We start from the raw sequence: 18,291 nt of genomic DNA on the forward strand, positions 1-18,291 counted from the left end.
CTCTCTACTCTTGTGTATATTTGATGTGTTTCTATGTTAAAAAGATAAAAATAAGTAGCCAGAGGAACCCTTGAGATGTGTGTCTTCACAGATACTCAGAGACGTCTGTCCAGGTTACACAGACTTCCTTATGGGTTGGGGAAGACTACGTGCTGTATATGCTGTGTTCCAGAATCTTCCGTCTGGGGTACACAGGGTTTGCTCAGCCCCAGGTTGAGTATGACGTTCCTGGAAGCACCCTCACTAGTTGCTCATAGGTTGTTGTCTCCATTTGTTGTGACTGCGCAGCAGGTACAGGTCCCGGTATGAACCCCAGAAGTTACTGCATGTGTGTGTTATTGAAAATGGAAAGATGGATAGAGAGCCTTTGGACACAGGAAAGTTGGTGCCGGCAGTACCACGGTGCTACCTGTGTTCGTTGGGAACTACAGTTGATTGGGGGTGATAGGCATTGTCTTAAATGTTAAGGGAACTACACGGTCCCTAAAACCAGCTACTGCATGTGCCCAGTGAGTTCCTGTACCAATAACTCCAAATATAAGAATCGGCACAAAGCCAGTTTCTGTGAGGTGGAAATCAAGTATATCGCAGATTTCCACATTCTCCAGGCTGCTGCACCACTCCATCTCTGACACCAGCTACTCTCCGCTCCCTCAGCACTCTTCTCTTCCCCATTTGGATTCAACATTTCACTGAACTCATGAAGTGTACTTACAGTTAATCGGTTTATTAAGGAACCGGGTACAACTTGGGATCAGGATCAACAGACAACAACTCAGGATCAGGAAGCATGCAGGCAAAGTCTGAAAGGCTCCCCCAAAGTGAAATTCACGTCCTTCCCTTGTTCAGCACAGGACAGCTCTCTCAGCTTCTCTTGGCTGCGCGGGCCTCCTCTTGGCCCTCTGAGGACAGGCTTCTCTCGGCCCCCTCAGGACAGGCTCCTCTTGGCTCTGCTGTCTGTCACTGCTTGCTCTGCCACTGGGCCCCTTCCAGGCTTCTCGCTTCATCAGTGTTACAGCCCTTAACCCGTGTTATAGTTCTTTTAGGAGGTTCCTTGCCTCCTGTCTGTCTCTCATTGCTTCTTCTCTTTTCTTTCTTCCTTCTGCTTCTTTTCCTGCTTCTGCCTCTAAAACACCTCTGTGGGGTTGGCTGCTTATGTACACAACTCCTTGTCAATTTCAAGCCATGGTATCTCCCAGCGAGGAAACCACAAACTGACCAAACCTTTCTCAGTAGGCCACAAACACTTCATTTGCATCGTAGGCTACAGCTCACCTCATTTGCATAGTCTACTGACCATTCCCCACAAGCTGCATACCAATCACAGGGCAGCCCAGGACCAGACAAAAAGTTTCAAGCCAAATTGTTTACATTTACCCAGGAAATGTCAATCAACTTGGATGAAAGTCACAAACCTTCAGAGTAGAAACTAGGGCAAAGGTAACTCCTCAGGGCCTGGAGGAAATCTCTCAAGTTGTTTTTCCAAAGAACCAAGGCAAAAGGACACATGAAAGAACTCATTTCACTGCCAAAAAACTGAAAACCAAACCCATTTCCATCGAATAGATTCTGACTCATAGTGACCCCATAAGACAGAGTATGGTTTCTGAGGAATGGCTGGTAGATTCGAACTGCTGACTTTTTGGTTAGCAGCTAAGCTCTTAACCACTGCGCCACCAGGACTTCTCATGTCACCACAGTTCCTATAATCGAGTTATGGTTCCCTAGAAGAAGGAAGTTCTCTAGCATTGACCTGGCACGTATTCATAATGAATTCGCTCTTGGATTTTCACTTTCTGTTGTCAGTTAACGGGGTTGTTCCAGTTCACTGTTAGACTGGCATCTGAGACAGAAGCTCGATTCACTTCGGTGGAGAGGATCAACCACTACATTAAGGTCAGTCTGCGCACAGTCCCGTGACTCATCGGCCCTCACGGGGTCGTTTTTACCCTCAGTGGCTCCAGTGGATGTGCAAGGAGGAGACCCATCGTCTCTGCCTTATCTCACCCCATGGTCTCTCGAGCATGCATGGGCTGGAGAAGAGACCATCATTAGGGTTTCTGGATGTATTTGTGAATTGTGTCTGGTTGAGAGTTTACGTTCATTGGCTTCATATCCAGTGTTGAGGAGCTTGTCCGTTCACTTCAGTTGACTAAGGTGCCATTTTCCTTACATGATTTAAGACCACGGACTGCCTTCTTTCTTTGTATAGTTCAGTTGTTATTAATTGGCGGTGGCCTTCAGAGTCCCCTACTGTGCATTAGACAAAAGCACAAACGTGAGCCTCATCTCTGGGAAGTCTGATTTGGGAGGTTGGGGGGCGGGGTGACGGAGATGATGAGAAAGAGGAGGGGCGGGCTTCCATGTTCCGAAATGACCCACGCTCCATAGCTAATTCTAAACTGCATCCACAGCTCAGAAACTGGTTAACTTAGTTGATACCGAGGTTGTCTGGCCCGTCCCACCTTCCTCCAGGAGCCTCTGCAGCCTTGCTGTGAGCAGCGTCTTGCTGGTGTCATAGTTGGGACCCTGAAAGCAATTTTCTGCAGGAAGAAGCAGAGTCTTTTTTTTTTTTTTTTTTTTTTGTGCTTTAAGTGAAAGTTTACAAATCAAGTCAGTCTCTCACACAAAAACCCATATACACCTTGCTACACACTCCCAATTACTCTCTCCCTAATGAGACAACCCGCCCTCTCCCTCCACTCTCTCTTTTCGTGTCCATTTCACCAGCTTCTAACCCCCTCCACCCTCTCCTCTGCCCTCCAGGCAGGAGATGCCAACATAGTCTCAAGTGTCTACCTGATCCAAGAAGCTCACTCCTCACCAGCATCCCTCTCCAACCCATTGTCCAGTCCAATCCCTGTCTGAAGAGTTGTCTTCGGGAATGGTTCCTGTCCTGGGCCATCAAAAGGTCTGGGGGCCATGACCACCCGGGTCCTTCTATAGAGTCTCAGCCAGACCATTAAGTCTGGTCTTATGAGAATTTGGGTTCTGCATCCTACTGCTCTCCTGCTCCCTCAGGGGTTCTGTGTTGTGTTCCCTGTCAGGGCAGTCATTGGTTGTAGCCGGGCACCATCTAGTTCTTCTGGTCTCAGGATGATGTAGTCTCTGGTTCGTGTGGCACTTTCTGTCTCTTGGGCTTGTAATCACCTTGTGTCAAGAAGCAGAGTCTTCAGTAGTTAGGATTTTCAAGTTGAACTCCGTTCTCAAGAGTTATGTATTTTGTGAACTGCCCTGAGACTTGGCCAGCATTCATAACATTGTTTACATGGGAAGAATACATCCCAAGTAATTGACTTACAAACATAGCTTTGACAAACTGCTCTTTCAGTTGAGAGCTAAGTGTATGTAAACTGTTTTCTGGCAGAGACCTGCTTCACTGAACATTTGGTTTTGACAAAGAACATCATTAGTTGTAGGATATATCTTAAACTTACAAGTGATTCCTTTCAGAAAGAATGGCAGCTAGCTGTCCAATGTATCTGCTAATAGCTATTCTTTATGTTTGTATATTAGCCTTGCTGCCCACAGGTCTGGTCTGTGGAAGATAAGTGTGTGAACATGTGTTCGTAGAGTGTTTAGTGTCGCCATTGGTGAGAGTGTCAGGGTGATGTCAGAGGTGCTGTAAAGTGGATCCTGCAAACCAGTCACATCTCCAAGGACTAGCTTCCTGCTCCCTGTCCCCAACCTGGATGCCTGTCCCAGCACAGAGTCCTTCCAGCTTGGAGTCCTAGCCTTTTATACCACCCCCAGAGCACTGCAGTCTTTGGCCCTTACTCCTTTGTGAGGCTATGAGCCCTGTAGCTCGTTGCCAGAGAGTTTTAAAACCTTGTTAGGTATGACCATCGGTGACAGAAATTACCCAAACAGTTATATAATGTCAGTATTTTAAAGCTGGAATGATTTCCAAGATTATCTAACCCAGTCCCCACAGTTTACAGCTGAGATGTTAAGTCCCAGAGAGGGAAAATCACTTGTCCAGGTCACACAGCTCCTAGTGGCAGAGCTGAGGTGGGAGTCTGTGTCTCCTGAATGGACGGAGATGTCAGAATGCCAGGATCCGATTAGGTGTTCAGTCAATGTCTGTTTCCTTCCTTCTGGCCTAGGCCAGTGTTTTCAAACGGTGGGATCCCATTTCGAGTGGAATGTTTCCGAGGAATCTCAATAAAAACTGCCACTCTTTAGGTTTTCCCTCGGCCACCAAGGCTGTGACACAGAAGGATTCCTGAGGACAAAAGGCAGTGTGAAAACCACCGCACTGCCCCAAGCTGCTGCTTAGTAGCCATTGGTACTTAGTAGCCACTGTACTCTGTCTCTGTCTAGTTTAGTGGTGATGAGGTCACTGCAAACGGGACTTTCCATAGCAAAGGACAGGGTGGCCGCTGCCTCTGTGGTTGTCCTGCCATTACTCCTCCGTGACAAAGTCTTGCCGGCTCCCTCAGAATCTATGTGGTCAGTCTGAACCAGCCTCTTATGTCCCCAGACTCTCTCCTTGGAAGCACCTGCCAGAATCAAGAACAAGGCTCCCTCTCCTGACTGGCCCCAGCAAGGAGAGGTGACCTTCGAGAATGCAGAGATGAGATACCGAGAAAATCTCCCTCTGGTCCTGAAGAAAGTGTCCTTCACCATCAAACCTAAGGAGAAGATAGGCATCGTGGGGCGGACGGGATCCGGTAAGGACCGGCGGAGTCCTCTTCGGGGAAACATTTGGACCTGTGTGAATGTAGTTTGAGGTTCATGATTTGCTCTTCACTTCATACCTCTTTTATCCCTTTCAGCCAGATCTTTGTTAGATGAGCGGTGAGTACTTCAGACCCCTCTGAAGCCAATTGTCTAGGTTTGTTGTTAACCCTGTTTTTATAACCTGTCAAGCTTTTTCTAATTATAAAAGTTCCAGAATACTTGGAACATATAGGAAATCACAAAGTGGAAAAGTCACCCAAAGTTCCAGCACTCAGAGGTAACAGCTGTTAACATCTGAGTGAGTATTTTCTTAGACTTTTCCTATTAGCACATGTATTTACAAAAATAAGATTATTTTACACACAGTTTCTTGGCCTGCTGTCTATCATTAATATTTCTCCACTCCAATTAATATTCTGTGACATGATTTTTATGTGGCATCATTTCATACTCTATTTTGTGGACGTACTGTAATTTGTATTTAACCCATCCCCAATTGGAGGGCGCTGAGGTTGTTGACAGTTTTTACGAGTACAGAGCCATGCAGCGAACATCCTTGTTTATGTTCAGTCAAGACTCACGAACATTTTTCAGTACTTTGTGATGTGTTCCCAGTTCAGCCCATATTTGTCAGAAGCTGGGAAAAAAAAAAAAAAAACCCACTGCCGTCGAGTCAATTCCAACTCGCAGCAACTCTGTAGATCACAGTGGAACTGCCCCATAAAGTTTCCAAGGAGTACCTGGTGGATTTGAACTGCCGACCTTTTGGTTAGCAGCGATGGCTCTTAACCACTATGCCACCAGGGTTTGCTGACACAGCTCTAAATAAGGAGCTTCTGTTCCTTTGAAGGCAGAAATCATTTTATTGGGTTGACATCAGTTGCGAACAGAGAATTGACCTTTGTATCACTTCATTCGTATTCATAGAAATGTGTTACTATATGCCATTTAGATTTCTAGGGTCTGGGCTTGAGTAATTCCTTTCTTTCTCTCTTTCTTCCCAGAATAGCATTTCAAAGACGGAATCTTCTTTTACTATCCTGTTTAACCTAGTGTGAACGAGAGATCTCCCTGGTTCCATTGTCATTAGCTTTCTGGGCTCTGAGCTTCCTCGGTATCAGAGCTCCTGCTTTTTTTCTTCCTGTAAAAAGAAAAGAGGAGGGAAAAAAAAAACGGCCTTTTTTTTTTTCTGGGTAATTTACTTTAAAGAAACTGCTAAGAAGGAAAAGGCCATTTCCTGTTTCTTTCCTGCGTTATTTCATGCGAAGACAAGACTACCTCCAGGTTTTTCATGCTGGAAAGAGAATCTTAGCCAAGGGGGGTGGCTGTCCCAGCTCTTACTTTGCTCCCTCAAATTTTCTCCATGACGTTGGCTTCCATGAATTCAGTGTTCTCTTGAAGGACCTGGCTGTGTCCCTTCCTAGGATTTCCCCTTAACATGGGTAAGACAGTCCAGAGCATTTGCCAAGACTTTATTAAACCCTGAGCAGTGACAGAAGAAAAATAAAGTACTTATAAATAGCCTGCCTTACAAAATCTAAATTCTAATCCTAACACAGCTTCTTCCAAGGCTCACAGGCCCTGGCTCTGCCATGGTCATGGTCAAAGACATCACCATGAGGATGTTCTTGCCATTTTTGCCAGCACATTCCATCAGTTCAAAGGTCTTTCAGTCCAGACGACCCAAACCTGGGCATCTTTTGTTAAAGTGGAACAACTTGGCCAATCAAGTCCAGTACCATTCCTTCCTTAGCTTGGATCTTAAAACACAGAATGCCTTGATGCTGAGGGAGTGTCACCTTCAGATTGAATTGAGTCCCCCCAAAGACGTATGTCAACTTGGCTAGGCCATGATTCCCAGTGTTGTGTGGTTGTCTGCAGTTTTGTCATCTGACGTAATTACTGATGTGTTGTAAATCCTAACCTCTGTGATGTTAATGAGCCAGGATTAGAGGCAGTCATGTTAATGAGGAAGGACTCAATCTACAGTATTAGGTTGTATCTTGAGTCAATCTCTTTTGAGATATAAAAGAGAGAAGCCAGCAGAGAGGAAAGGGACCTCGTACCACCATGAAAGAAGCGCCAGGAGTGGATCACATCCTTTGGACGCAGGGTCCCTGGGCTGAGAACCTCCTAGACCAGGGGAGGATTAATGACAAGAACCTTCCCCCAGAGCTGACAGAGAGAGAAAGCCTTCCCCCGGAGCTGGCACCCCAAATTCGAACTTCTAGCCTCCCAAACAGATAAATCTCTTGTTTGTTAAAGCCATCCGCTTGAGGTATTTCTGTTATAGTAGCACTAGATGACTGAGAGGGGACGAAGAACAAACCCCGAATCCCGAATGAAGTCACTTGCTTCTAGGAGGAGAAGGCCTCATTTACGAACAGTCCTGATACATGGACTCAGGTTTCCCAACCCTTTTCTGGTAGATAGACTTGAGGATTGCTGCAGTAGGAGATAAGATGCTTCCAGATTCTCGTTAGTTGTTTGGCACAAGTATGTCCAGGGGACAAATCTCAACAGCTGGGAGATGGCTGCAGACACTGGGACAAGGCAGGGTGTTTGCACCCTTAGTGACCACTGAATAGATGACATCATGGTGATCTCAGTGAGGCACTCGTGAGAGATCTTTCAGAAATGGTGGCAGGAGGTTAGTAGGAGGGTCAAGAACCAGGCATCTGTGATCAAAAGGGGAAAATGTGGAAGAGAATTTCAAATTCTCATGAAATCCAGATTTTCTGAGGCTGGATGAACCCCCACAACTATTGTCCTGGGGTAATCTTTAACCCTTAAATCTTAAACAAAAATACCCCTGAAGTCTTCTTATACAAAAATTATAGTTTAGCTTAACTAGAAAAGAATGTCTGCCTTGAGCATCGTGCTCTTTTAAGAGCTGTCTCTATGGGATCAAATTGACAACAGCAACTTGAAAGAATGGATGGGAAGCTTAAGGGTCAGTGAGTTTATGTTAATGAGGAAGGAACAACTCAGTAAAGGAGGGTGAGAATGGTTGCACAACCTGAATGTAATCAGTGTCACTGAATTGTACATGTAGCAACAGTTGAATCAGTGTGTGTTTTGCTGTGTATATTCTCAACAACAACAAAAAGAAAAGAAAATAACCAGGCATCAGGCTAAGACAAAGAACTGCAGTTCTAAATCTAAACCATGAATCCAGTTTACAGAAAGGTAGACAAGACTATGTCAGACCTTTTCCTTTTTTTTTTTTTTTATTAATTTGACACTGTAGAGAGAAACATGTTTTAAATGTCTGTACCCTTTGACTCAGTAATTTCATTTCTGGGAATCTATCCTAAGGAAGCCATCTGAGGTAGGAGAAAAATCTGAGCTCTGAGATATGTTACAACTTTATGATAATAAGTTTTAAGTAAACCACATGTCCAGCATCAAGGTGCCTGTCTAATGGTTAAGAAGAGTACACCCACATGATAAAATACATTGCAACCACTAAAATTTTATCTTAAAATTTTTTTTAATAGGATTGGGCACTTGTTACATAATGTTAAGTGAAAAGGAAAGTAATTACAATGTTGTATCTGGTATGATCTCAGCTGGGGCGGGCTAAGACTGAAAGAAAATATGTTAAAAAATAACAGTGGTAAGATGATGGGAGATTGATACTGTGTTCTTGTATATGTTAAAAAAATAACAGTAATAAGATGATGGGAGATTGATACTGTCTTCTTGTATTACATAGATAACTTTTAAAATGAAGGTTCCATTAAGAAACACTGTTCTACTTATCACCATACTACTGAAAGTATTATTTTCAATCCCCAAACCCACTTCAGTGAGATGCCTTCTCTTAGTTCTCTCTCAGCTACAATGAGAGGACAGAAGAGAGGAGAGACCTTGTCCTGTGGTTTGCCCCTAGCTCCCTCCTGTAAGATCTTTCCTCTTAATTGCCTGAGAGGCATTAACCCCTGGGTACCTGCTCCTAAGGTGAGAAGCAGGTATTTTTCTGTTTTACTGTCATGCCGGTGTGACTGTCCCTTGCACTCCTCAGGCTGAAGCTGTGTGATATAAACACATATGCTTGATAGCTGAGGAAAGGCCCTCACTTTCTTCTCTTTCTGGCTATCTTACGCATTATCTCAGTTAAGCAGCTGAATCAATGGTTGAACAGAAATAGAAAAATAGAAGATTTTGGCCTGAGAGTAAACTGGTTTTTTCTTTGCTGGTTAAACTACTTTTCTGCATCTTCTGCCTGGTCAGGGAAGTCCTCTCTGGGGATGGCCCTCTTCCGCCTGGTGGAGCTGTCTGGAGGCTGCATCAGAATCGATGGAGTACGAATCAGCGACATTGGCCTTGCTGACCTACGAAGCAAGCTCTCCATTATCCCTCAGGAGCCGGTGCTGTTCAGTGGCACTGTCAGGTGAGGCTGTGGGCACCAGGTGGCACATGCCTTCATCCGGAGGCCTGGTGGGACCACGATGGTGGAGCCTCCCTCTCCGACTAAGACCGAGTGGTGTCTAGGGCAGGGTTTTCCTACTGCTCCGCATGCTTCCCTCAACAGAAGTGAGCAGCCGCTCCACTGCCCACGCCGCCTTGTTAGCTAACCGGGGCAGGTGGGCTTTGCAGCCAGGTGGTAAAGAAGTCACCTAGATTTGGGCTCAGATCTCTGCTCTGTGACTTGGGACAGCTACTTAACCACTCTAAGCCTATTTTCTCATCTGTAAAATGGGGATAATATTGAATCTAGATCCAGCCCCAGAGCTGAATGCAAAGAGGTTCAGCCCCTTCTTCTTCTTCTTCTTCTTTTTTTTAACTGTGCCTTAGGTGAAAGTTAATAGCTTAAGTTAATTTCTCATACAAAAATTTATACACATATTGTTATGTGACACTCTCTGCAATCCCTATAATATGTCAGCACACTCCTCCTTTCCACCCTGCATTTCCCATGTCCATCCAATCAGTCCCTGTCCCTTCCTGCCTTCTCATCCTGCCTCCAGACAGGAGCTGCCCGTTTGGTCTCGTGTATCTGCTTGAACTAAAAAGTACACTATTCACGTGTATTATTTTTTATTCTATAGCCTTGTCTAATCTTTGTCTGAAGAGTGGGCTTCAGGAATGGTTTTAGTTCTGGGTTAACAGAGCATATGGGAGCCAGGGCTTCGGGAGTTCCTCCAGTCAATCAGACCATTAAGTCTGGTCTTTTTATGTGAGTGTGTATTCTTCTGATCTCAAGCTGATGGAGCCTCTGGTTTATGTGCCCTTTTGTCTCTTGAGCTAATATTTTCCTTGTGTCTTTAGTGTTCTTCATTCTCCTTTGCTCCAGGTGGGTTCGGACCAGTTGATGCATCTTAGATCCCTTCCTCTTCTTAACAAAGTTGATAAGAATTAAAAAAAGAAAAGCATGTCCATACAAACAGAATCTTGGGTGAGTCCTTGTGAAGACCGAATTGAATAAGCTGATATAAGTGATACAAGCATAAGCCCAAACACTAAACTTGTTGCCATTGAGTCAAATCCATTCTGACTCAGGACGACCCCATGTTTCAGAGCTAGAAACCGTGCTCCATAGGGTTTTCAATGGCAGTGATCTTACGGAAGCAGATCACCAGGCCTTTCTTCCATGGTGCCACGGGGTGGATTTGAACCACCAGCCTTTCAGTGTAATAATAGACCACAAACTGTACCATATACAAGCGCAGAGCCTGACAACGAGTAACCATTCAGTAAACAGTAGCTGCTCTCATCATCTTCATCACCCATCCTCCATCTTCCTTCTGCCCCATGCTCTTCTCTCTCCTAAAAAACAAAAACCAAACCCTATAGGACAGTGTAGAACTGCCCCATAGGGTTTCCAAGGAGCGACTGGTGAATTTGAACAGCCAAACTTTTAGTTTTCAACATTATTACGGCTTGTGTTTTTTTTTTTTTTTTTTTTTTTCATTTTCCAGCATCTTCCCCTACCTTTGATATTTAATCTGGCATGATTCCTTTTTCTGAAAGTATGCCAAGGACAAAATTCCTCTTCTTGGCCTGTTAAAATAGTAACTAAGAAGGAAACATATTTAATCTTATTATCTTTCCTATACCTTAACCTACCTTTAGGACTCCCTGGGTGATGCAGATGCTTAATAGCCTGACTACCAGCTGACAGGTTTGTGGTTTGAACCCACCCAGAGGCACCTTGGAAGACAGGTCTGGTGATCTACTTTAAAAAATCAGCTATTGAAAACCCTATAAAACACAGTTCTACTCTGCACACACGAGGTCACCATGAGTTGGAATTGACTTGTGGGCAACTGGCTTGATGGGGGTTTATCCCACCTTTAGACCAGTCCTGGGATAAGGACATGACGCTTGGTAAAGTAGAGCGTTAGTGAAAAATAGGAAGACCCTCAACAAGATGGATTGACATAGTGGCTGCAACAGTGGGCTTATGCATAAAAAGGATTGCGAGAAGGCGTGGGACTGGGCAGTGTCTCGTTCTCTTGTACATAGGGTCACCATAAATCGGAACCAGAAGAGACTCAACAGCACCTAACAACAGCACAACGGCCTTTAGCCTGAAGCCTCTGCCTCCTAGAAACAACGGATTTCCATACTTGGTGTCCATGTCTATTCAAGCTGCCTCCCTATGACAATAAAAGCAGCTTTAACTATGTCCAAATGAAACCAAACCCACTGCCCTTGAGTTGATTCTGACTCATAGCGACCCTATAGGACACAGTAGAACTGCCCTGTAGCGTTTCCAGCCTTTTGGTTAGCAGCCATAGCTCTTAACCACTTCGCCACCAGGGTTTCCCTTTAACTATGTAGTTTACCCAAGTAGGACTTTTTATTTTTTTAATCACTCTAAAAGTAGTATTGTCATGTCTTCTGTATTTTTTGTAGGGGTTTCCAAAAAATACTGGTGCCAACATAATTTCAAATAACCATAAGCAGTGCTCAAACGAATCTTTAAAACTAGCCCCCCGTCCCCTTTTCTTAGGAAATAGCGTTTGAGCTCATTGATTCAAGGAGGTTTGTAGATAAACAGAATTCTCACCTACATTCATTCTCAAAGGCTCAGCGCTCTTGGGTGTGTTTATTTTGGCATTTCTCTAAAGCACCAATGGGTTTGGACAGCACAGACTAGATCCGCCCATGATAACACGTTATTCCCTCTGGGTACTGAAGTAACACGGTCAGACAAGTGGCAACAGAAGAGAATTACAATTAACTGAAGGCTCAGGTCTAAAATTAAGAAATTACTACATGTTGCCAAATCTGCTCTTCTTCCCATAAATTGCCCTATTTTTAGATTCCACAGAAATGCCTTTGAGAATAAAATCCGCTTTGTAATTCTTAACTTGAGACAAAAGAACGATACATATTTTTTGTTTGTTTGTTTTTAATCATCATTTGGAGGAGAATCAAGAAATAAGTCATGCCGAACTTTAGAATGCCCTTGGAAACGCTGCCATTAGAAAGCCTCAATTTTAAGGTTAAAATTCTCAGAGGGCTTCTTTTGGGTTTGTGAATCAGGGACTTTCAGAGGAAGTGGTTAAGAATTGACCAGCAGGCATATGCAGACGGTGTTTGTAGAACATCACAGAAGTGAAGCTTCCATGGGCATAGGGACCATTTGTTCTCACCTCCAGAGAAGTCTGCTGCTTTGTGGACAAGCCGTGTAGGTGATGGGCCACCGGCCTTGGCTTTCACGTACTGGGCACAGAGTGCTGTACGGGCAGACGCTATGCAAGCTTAGGGAATCACACCAGTGTAATTTTCTGCCAGCTGCAATTTTGGCTTCTTCAGTCAGTAGTAGACATTGATTTACTAAATACTAAATCCCAGACCTTCTACCCTCCTTCTCCCTTTGTCCTGGAAGGGTTCTTACAGATGCCAAAGAACAATCAACTTTGGGTGTTCTTTTGCTTTTCTTAGGAAATTAGAAAATCTGTAATGAATTTCCTAAGGCAAGAGCAGGATAGATGGGCTGTATTCAGCTACCTCCTGCAGACTCTTAAGTGTGGAACTTAATCTCCACAGCCATTAACCAGTATTCGGAGTGGGCAGTCTTCTCCTTGAGATACTAACAAACAATGAAAACTTGAGAGAAACTCTCAGAGGGAAAGCAGGTTAAGCCAAAATCAACCAAAACTCAGAGAAAGTTACAAGATACGGATTTCTGAATTATTCTGCGTACACATATAATCTAAATCACATTGTTGTTAGGTGCAGTGAAGTCAGATTTGACTCACAGCAACCCTGTGTACAACAGAACAAAACACTGCCCAGTCTTGTACCAGCTTCACAACCCTTGCTATCTTTGAGCCCATCTCATTGAGGGTCTTCCTCATTTTTGCTGACATTGTACTTTACCAAGCATGATGTCCTTCTCTGGGCACTGGTCCCTCCTGATAACACGTCCAAAGTATGTGAGACAAAGCCTCACTATCCGTGCTGCTAAGGACGTACTTCTTCCAAGACAGATTTGTTGGTTCTCCTGTCAGTACACAGTATATTCAGTATGCGTCACCAACGCCCTGATACAAAGGCATCAGTTCTTCATCAGTCTTCCTTACTCGTTGCCCAGCCTTTGTGTGCATGTGAAGCAATTGAAAATGGAGTCAGTTGGACATTTTTCCTCAAAATGACATCTTTGCCTTTTCATACTTTGAAAGGGGTCCTTTCCAGCAGATTTACCCAATGCAATGCGTCCTTTGATTTCTTGACTGCTGCTTCCATGGGCGTTGATTGTGGATCCAAGTAAAATGAAATCCTTTACAACTTTAATCGTTTCTCCATTTATCATGATGTTGCTTATTGGTCCAGTTGTAAGGATTTTTGTTTCCTCTCTGTTGAGGTGTAATCCATACTGAAGGCTGTGGTCTGTGATCTTCATCAGTAAGTGCTTCAAGTCCTCTTCACTTTCAGCAAGCAACGTTGTGTCATCTGCATAATGCAGGTTATTATGAGTCTTCCTCCAATCCTGATGCCATGTTCTTTTTCAGTCCAGCTTCTTGGATTAGTTGCTCAGCATATACACTGAATACATTTGGTGAAAGGATACAACCCTGATGCACACTTTTCCTCTTTTTTTTTATTTTAAATAATTTTTATTGTGCTTTAAGTGAAAGTTTACAAATCAAGTCAGTCTGTCACGTATAAGCTTATATACACCTTACTCCATACGCCCACTTACTCTCCCCATAATGAGTCAGCCTGCTCCCTCCTTCAAGTCTCTCCTTTTGTGACAATTTTGCCAGCTTCTAACCCTCTCTACCCTCCCATCTCCCCTCCAGACAGGAGATGCCAACACAGTCTCAAGTGTCCACCTGATACAAGTGGCTCACTCTTCATCAGCATCTCTCTCCAACCCATTTCCAGTCCAATCCATGTCTGATGAGTTGTCTTTGGGAATGGTTCCTGTCCTGGGCCAACAGAAGGTTTGGGGACCATGACCGCCAGGATTCTTCTAGTCTCAATCAGACCATTAAGTCTGGTCTTTTTATGAGAATTTGGGATCTGCATCCCACTGTTCTCCTGCTCCCTCAGGGGTTCTCTGTTGTGCTCCCTGTCAGGGCAGTCATCGGTTGTGGCCAGGCACCATCTAGTTCTTCTGGTCTCAAGATGATGTAGTGTCTCCGGTTCGTGTGGCCCTTTCTGTCTCTTGGGCTCATAGTTACTGTGTGACCTTGATGTTCTTCATTCTCCTTTGATCCAGGTGGGTTGAAACCAATTGATGCATCTTAGATGGCCGCTTGTTAGCATTTAAGACCCCAGATGCCACAATTCAAAGTGGGATGCAGAATGTTTCCTTAATAGAATTATTTTGCCAATTGACTTAGAAGTCCCCTTAAGCCATAGTCCCCAAACCCCTGACCTTGCTCCGCTGACCTTCGAAGCATTCAGTTTATCCCAGAAACTTCTTTGCTTTTGGTCCAGTCCAGTTGAGCTGACCTTCCGTGTATTGAGTATTGTCCTTCCCTTCACCTAAAGTAGTTCTTATCTACTAACTAATCAGTAAATAACCCTCTCCCACCCTCCCTCCCTCGTAACCACAAAAGTATGTGTTCTCAGTTTATACTATTTCTCAAGATCTTATAATAGTGGTCTTATACAATATTTGTCCTTTTGCATCTGACTAATTTCACTCAGCATAATGCCTTCCAGGTTCCTCCACATTATGAAATGTTTCACAGATTCGTCACTGTTCTTTATCGATGCGTAGTATTCCATTGTGTGAATATGCCATAATTTATTTAACCATTCCTCTGTTGATAGACACCTTGGTTGCTTCCAGCTTTTTGCTATTGTAAACAGTGCTGCAATAAACATGGGTGTGCATATAGCTGTTCATGTAAAGGCTCTTAATTTCTCTAGGGTATATTCCAAGGAGTGGGATTTCTGGGTTCTATGGTAGTTCTATTTCTAACTTTTTAAGAAAACGCCAGATAGATTTCCAAAGTGGTTGTACCATTTTACATTCCCACCAGCAGTATATAAGAGTTCCAATCTCTCTGCAGCATCTCCAACATTTATTGTTTTGTGTTTTTTGGATTAGTGCCAGCCTTGATGGAGTGAGATGGAATCTCATCGTAGTTTTAGTTTGCATTTCTCTAATGGCTAATGATCGAGAGCATTTTCTCATGTATCTGTTAGCTGCCTGAATATCTTCTTTAGTGAAGTGCGTGTTCATATCCTTTGCTCACTTTTTGATTGGGTTGTTTGTCTTTTCGTGGTTGAGTTTTAATAGAATCATATACATTTTAGAGATCAGGTGCTGGTAGAAGATGTCATAGCTGAAATTTGTTTCCCAATCTGTAGGTGGTCTTTTTACTCTTCTGGTGAAGTCTTTAGATGAGCATAGGTGTTTGATTTTTAGGAGCTCCCAGTTATCTGGTTTCTCTTCATCATTTTTGGTAATGTTTTGTATTGTGTTTATGCCTCGTATTAGGGCTCCTAACGTTGTCCCTATTTTTTCTTCCATGATCTTTATCGTTTTAGTCTTTATGTTTAGATCTTTGATCCACTTGGAGTTAGTTTTTGTGCACGGTGTGAGGTATGGGTCCTGTTTCATTTTTTTGCAAATGGATATCCAGTTATGCCAGCACCATTTGTTAAAAAGACTATCTTTTCCCCAATTAACTGACACTGGGCCTTTGTTAAATATCAGCTGCTCATATGTGGATGGATTTATATCTGGGTTCTCAATTCTGTTCCATTGGTCTCTGTGCCTGTTGTTGTACCAGTACCAGGCTATTTTGACTACTGTGGCTGTATAATAGGTTCTAAAATCAGGTAGAGTGAGGTCTCCCATTTTCTTCTCCTTTTTCAGTAATGCTTTACTTATCCGGGGCTTCTTTCCCTTCCATGTGAAGTTGGTGATTTGTTTCTCCATCACGTTAAAAAATCTCATTGGAATTTGGATCAGAAGTGCATTGTATGTATAGATGGCTTTTGGTAGAATAGACATTTTTACTATGTTAAGTCTTCCTATCCATGAGCAAGGTATGTTTTTCCACTTATGTAGGTCCTTTTTAGTTTCTTGCACTAGTACTTTGTAGTTTTCTTTGTATAGGTCTTTTACATCTTTGGTAAGATTTATTCCTAAGTATTTTGTCTTCTTGGGGGCTACTGTGAATGGTATTGATTTGGTGATTTCCTCTTCGATGTTCTTTTTGTTGATGTAGAGGAATCCAAGTGATTTTTGTATGTTTATCTTACAACCTGAGACTCTGCCAAACCCTTCTATTAGTTTCAGTAGTTTTCTGGAGGATTCCTTAGGGTGTTCTGTGTATAAGATCATGTCATCTGCAAATAGAGATAATTTGACTTCTTCCTTGCCAGTCCGGATGCGCTTTATTTCTTTGTCTAGCCTAATTGCTCTGGCTAGGACCTCTAGAGCAATTGAATGTTGAAGAAGAGCGGTGATAAAGGGCATCCTTGTCTGGTTCCCGTTCTCAAGGGAAATGCTTTCAGGCTCTCTCCATTTAGAGTGATGTTGGCTGTTGGCTTTGTATAGATGCCCTTTATTATGTTGAGGAATTTTCCTTCAATTCCTATTTGGCTGAGAGTTTTTATCATGAATGGGGGTTGGACTTTGTCAAATGCCTTTTCTGCATCAATTGATAAGATCATGTGGTTTTTGTCTTTTGTTTGATTTATATGGTGGATTACATTAATGGTTTTTCCAATATTAAACCAGCCTTGCATACCTGGTATAAATCCCACTTGGTCGTGGTGGATTATTTTTTTTGATATGTTGTTGAATTCTATTGGCTAGAATTTTGTTGAGGATTTTTGCATCTATGTTCATGAGGGATATAGGTCTGTAATTTTCTTTTTTTGTAATGTCTTTACCTGGTTTTGGTATCAGGGATATGGTGGCTTCATAGAATGAGTTAGGTAGTATTCCGTCATTTTCTATGCTTTGAAATACCTTTAGTAGTAGTGGTGTTAACTCTTCTCTGAAAGTTTGGTAGAACTCTGCAGTGAACCCATCCGGGCCAGGGCTTTTTTTTTGTTGGGAGTTTTTTGATTACCTTTTCAATCTCTTTTTTTGTTATGGGTCTATTTAGTTGTTCTACTTCTGATTGTGTTAGTTTAGGTAGGTAGTGTTTTTCTAGGAATTCATCCATTTCTTCTAGGCTTGCAAATTTGTTAGAGTACAATTTTTCATAATAATCTGATATGATTCTTTTAATTTCAGTTGGGTCTGTTGTGATGTGGCCCATCTCGTTTCTTATTCCGGTTATTTGTTTCCTTTCCTGTATTTCTTTAGTCAGTCTGGCCAATGGTTTATCAATTTTGTTAATCTTTTCAAAGAACCAGCTTTTGGCTTTGTTAATTCTTTCAATTGTTTTTCTGTTCTCTAATTCATTTAGTTCAGCTCTAATTTTTATTATTTGTTTTCTTCTGGTGCCTGATGGATTCTTTTGTTGCTCGCTTTCTATTTGTTCAAGTTGTAGGGACAGTTCTCTGATTTTGGCTCTTTCTTCTTTATGTATGTGTGTATTTATCGATATAAATTGACCTCTGAGCACTGCTTTTGCTGTGTCTCAGAGGTTTTGATAGGAAGTGTTTTCATTCTCGTTGCATTCTATGAATTTCTGTATTCCCTCCTTAATGCCTTCTATAACCCAGTCTTTTTTGAGCAGGGTATTGTTCAGTTTCCAAGTATTTGATTTCTTTTCCCTGATTTTTCTGTTATTGATTTCCACTTTAAAGGCCTTGTGGTCTGGGAAGATGCTTTGTAATATTTCGATGTTTTGGATTCTGCAAAGGTTTGTTTTATGACCTAATATGTGGTCTATTCTAGAGAATGTTCCATGTGCCCTAGAAGAAAAAGTATACTTTGCAGCAGTTGGGTGGAGTGTTCTGTATAAGTCTATGAGGTCAATTTGGTTGATTGTAGCAATTAGGTCTTCTGTGTCTCTATTTAGCTTCTTTCTGGAAGTCCTGTCCGTCTCCGAAAGTGGTGTGTTGAAGTCTTCTGCTATAATTGTGGAGGTGTCTATCTCACTTTTCAGTTCTGTTAAAGTTTGTTTTATGTATCTTGCAGCCCTGTCACTGGGTGCATAAATATTTAATATGGTTATATCTTCCTGGTCAATTGTCCCTTTTATCATTATGTAGTGTCCTTCTTTA

General features: G+C 42.8%; 1 protein-coding gene across 4 annotated transcripts in view; it reads left to right on the forward strand.

The window, feature by feature from the left end:
* ABCC5 (ATP binding cassette subfamily C member 5) overlaps positions 1 to 18,291 on the forward strand; it is a 120,050-nt gene that overhangs the window by 79,993 nt on the left and 21,766 nt on the right. For 3 of the 4 annotated variants that reach the window (XM_064279328.1, XM_003412881.4, XM_023551520.2), the window contains 3 exons: positions 1,807 to 1,896; positions 4,484 to 4,673; positions 8,920 to 9,079. In XM_064279328.1, the coding sequence (XP_064135398.1) occupies positions 1,807 to 1,896; positions 4,484 to 4,673; positions 8,920 to 9,079 (440 nt within the window). The remainder of the gene's footprint in view (positions 1 to 1,806; positions 1,897 to 4,483; positions 4,674 to 8,919; positions 9,080 to 18,291) is intronic. The other variant, XM_064279339.1, reaches the window with a different exon arrangement.

Source organism: Loxodonta africana, chromosome 1 (genome assembly GCF_030014295.1).
Source record: "Loxodonta africana isolate mLoxAfr1 chromosome 1, mLoxAfr1.hap2, whole genome shotgun sequence".
Taxonomy (NCBI): Eukaryota; Metazoa; Chordata; class Mammalia; order Proboscidea; family Elephantidae; genus Loxodonta; species Loxodonta africana.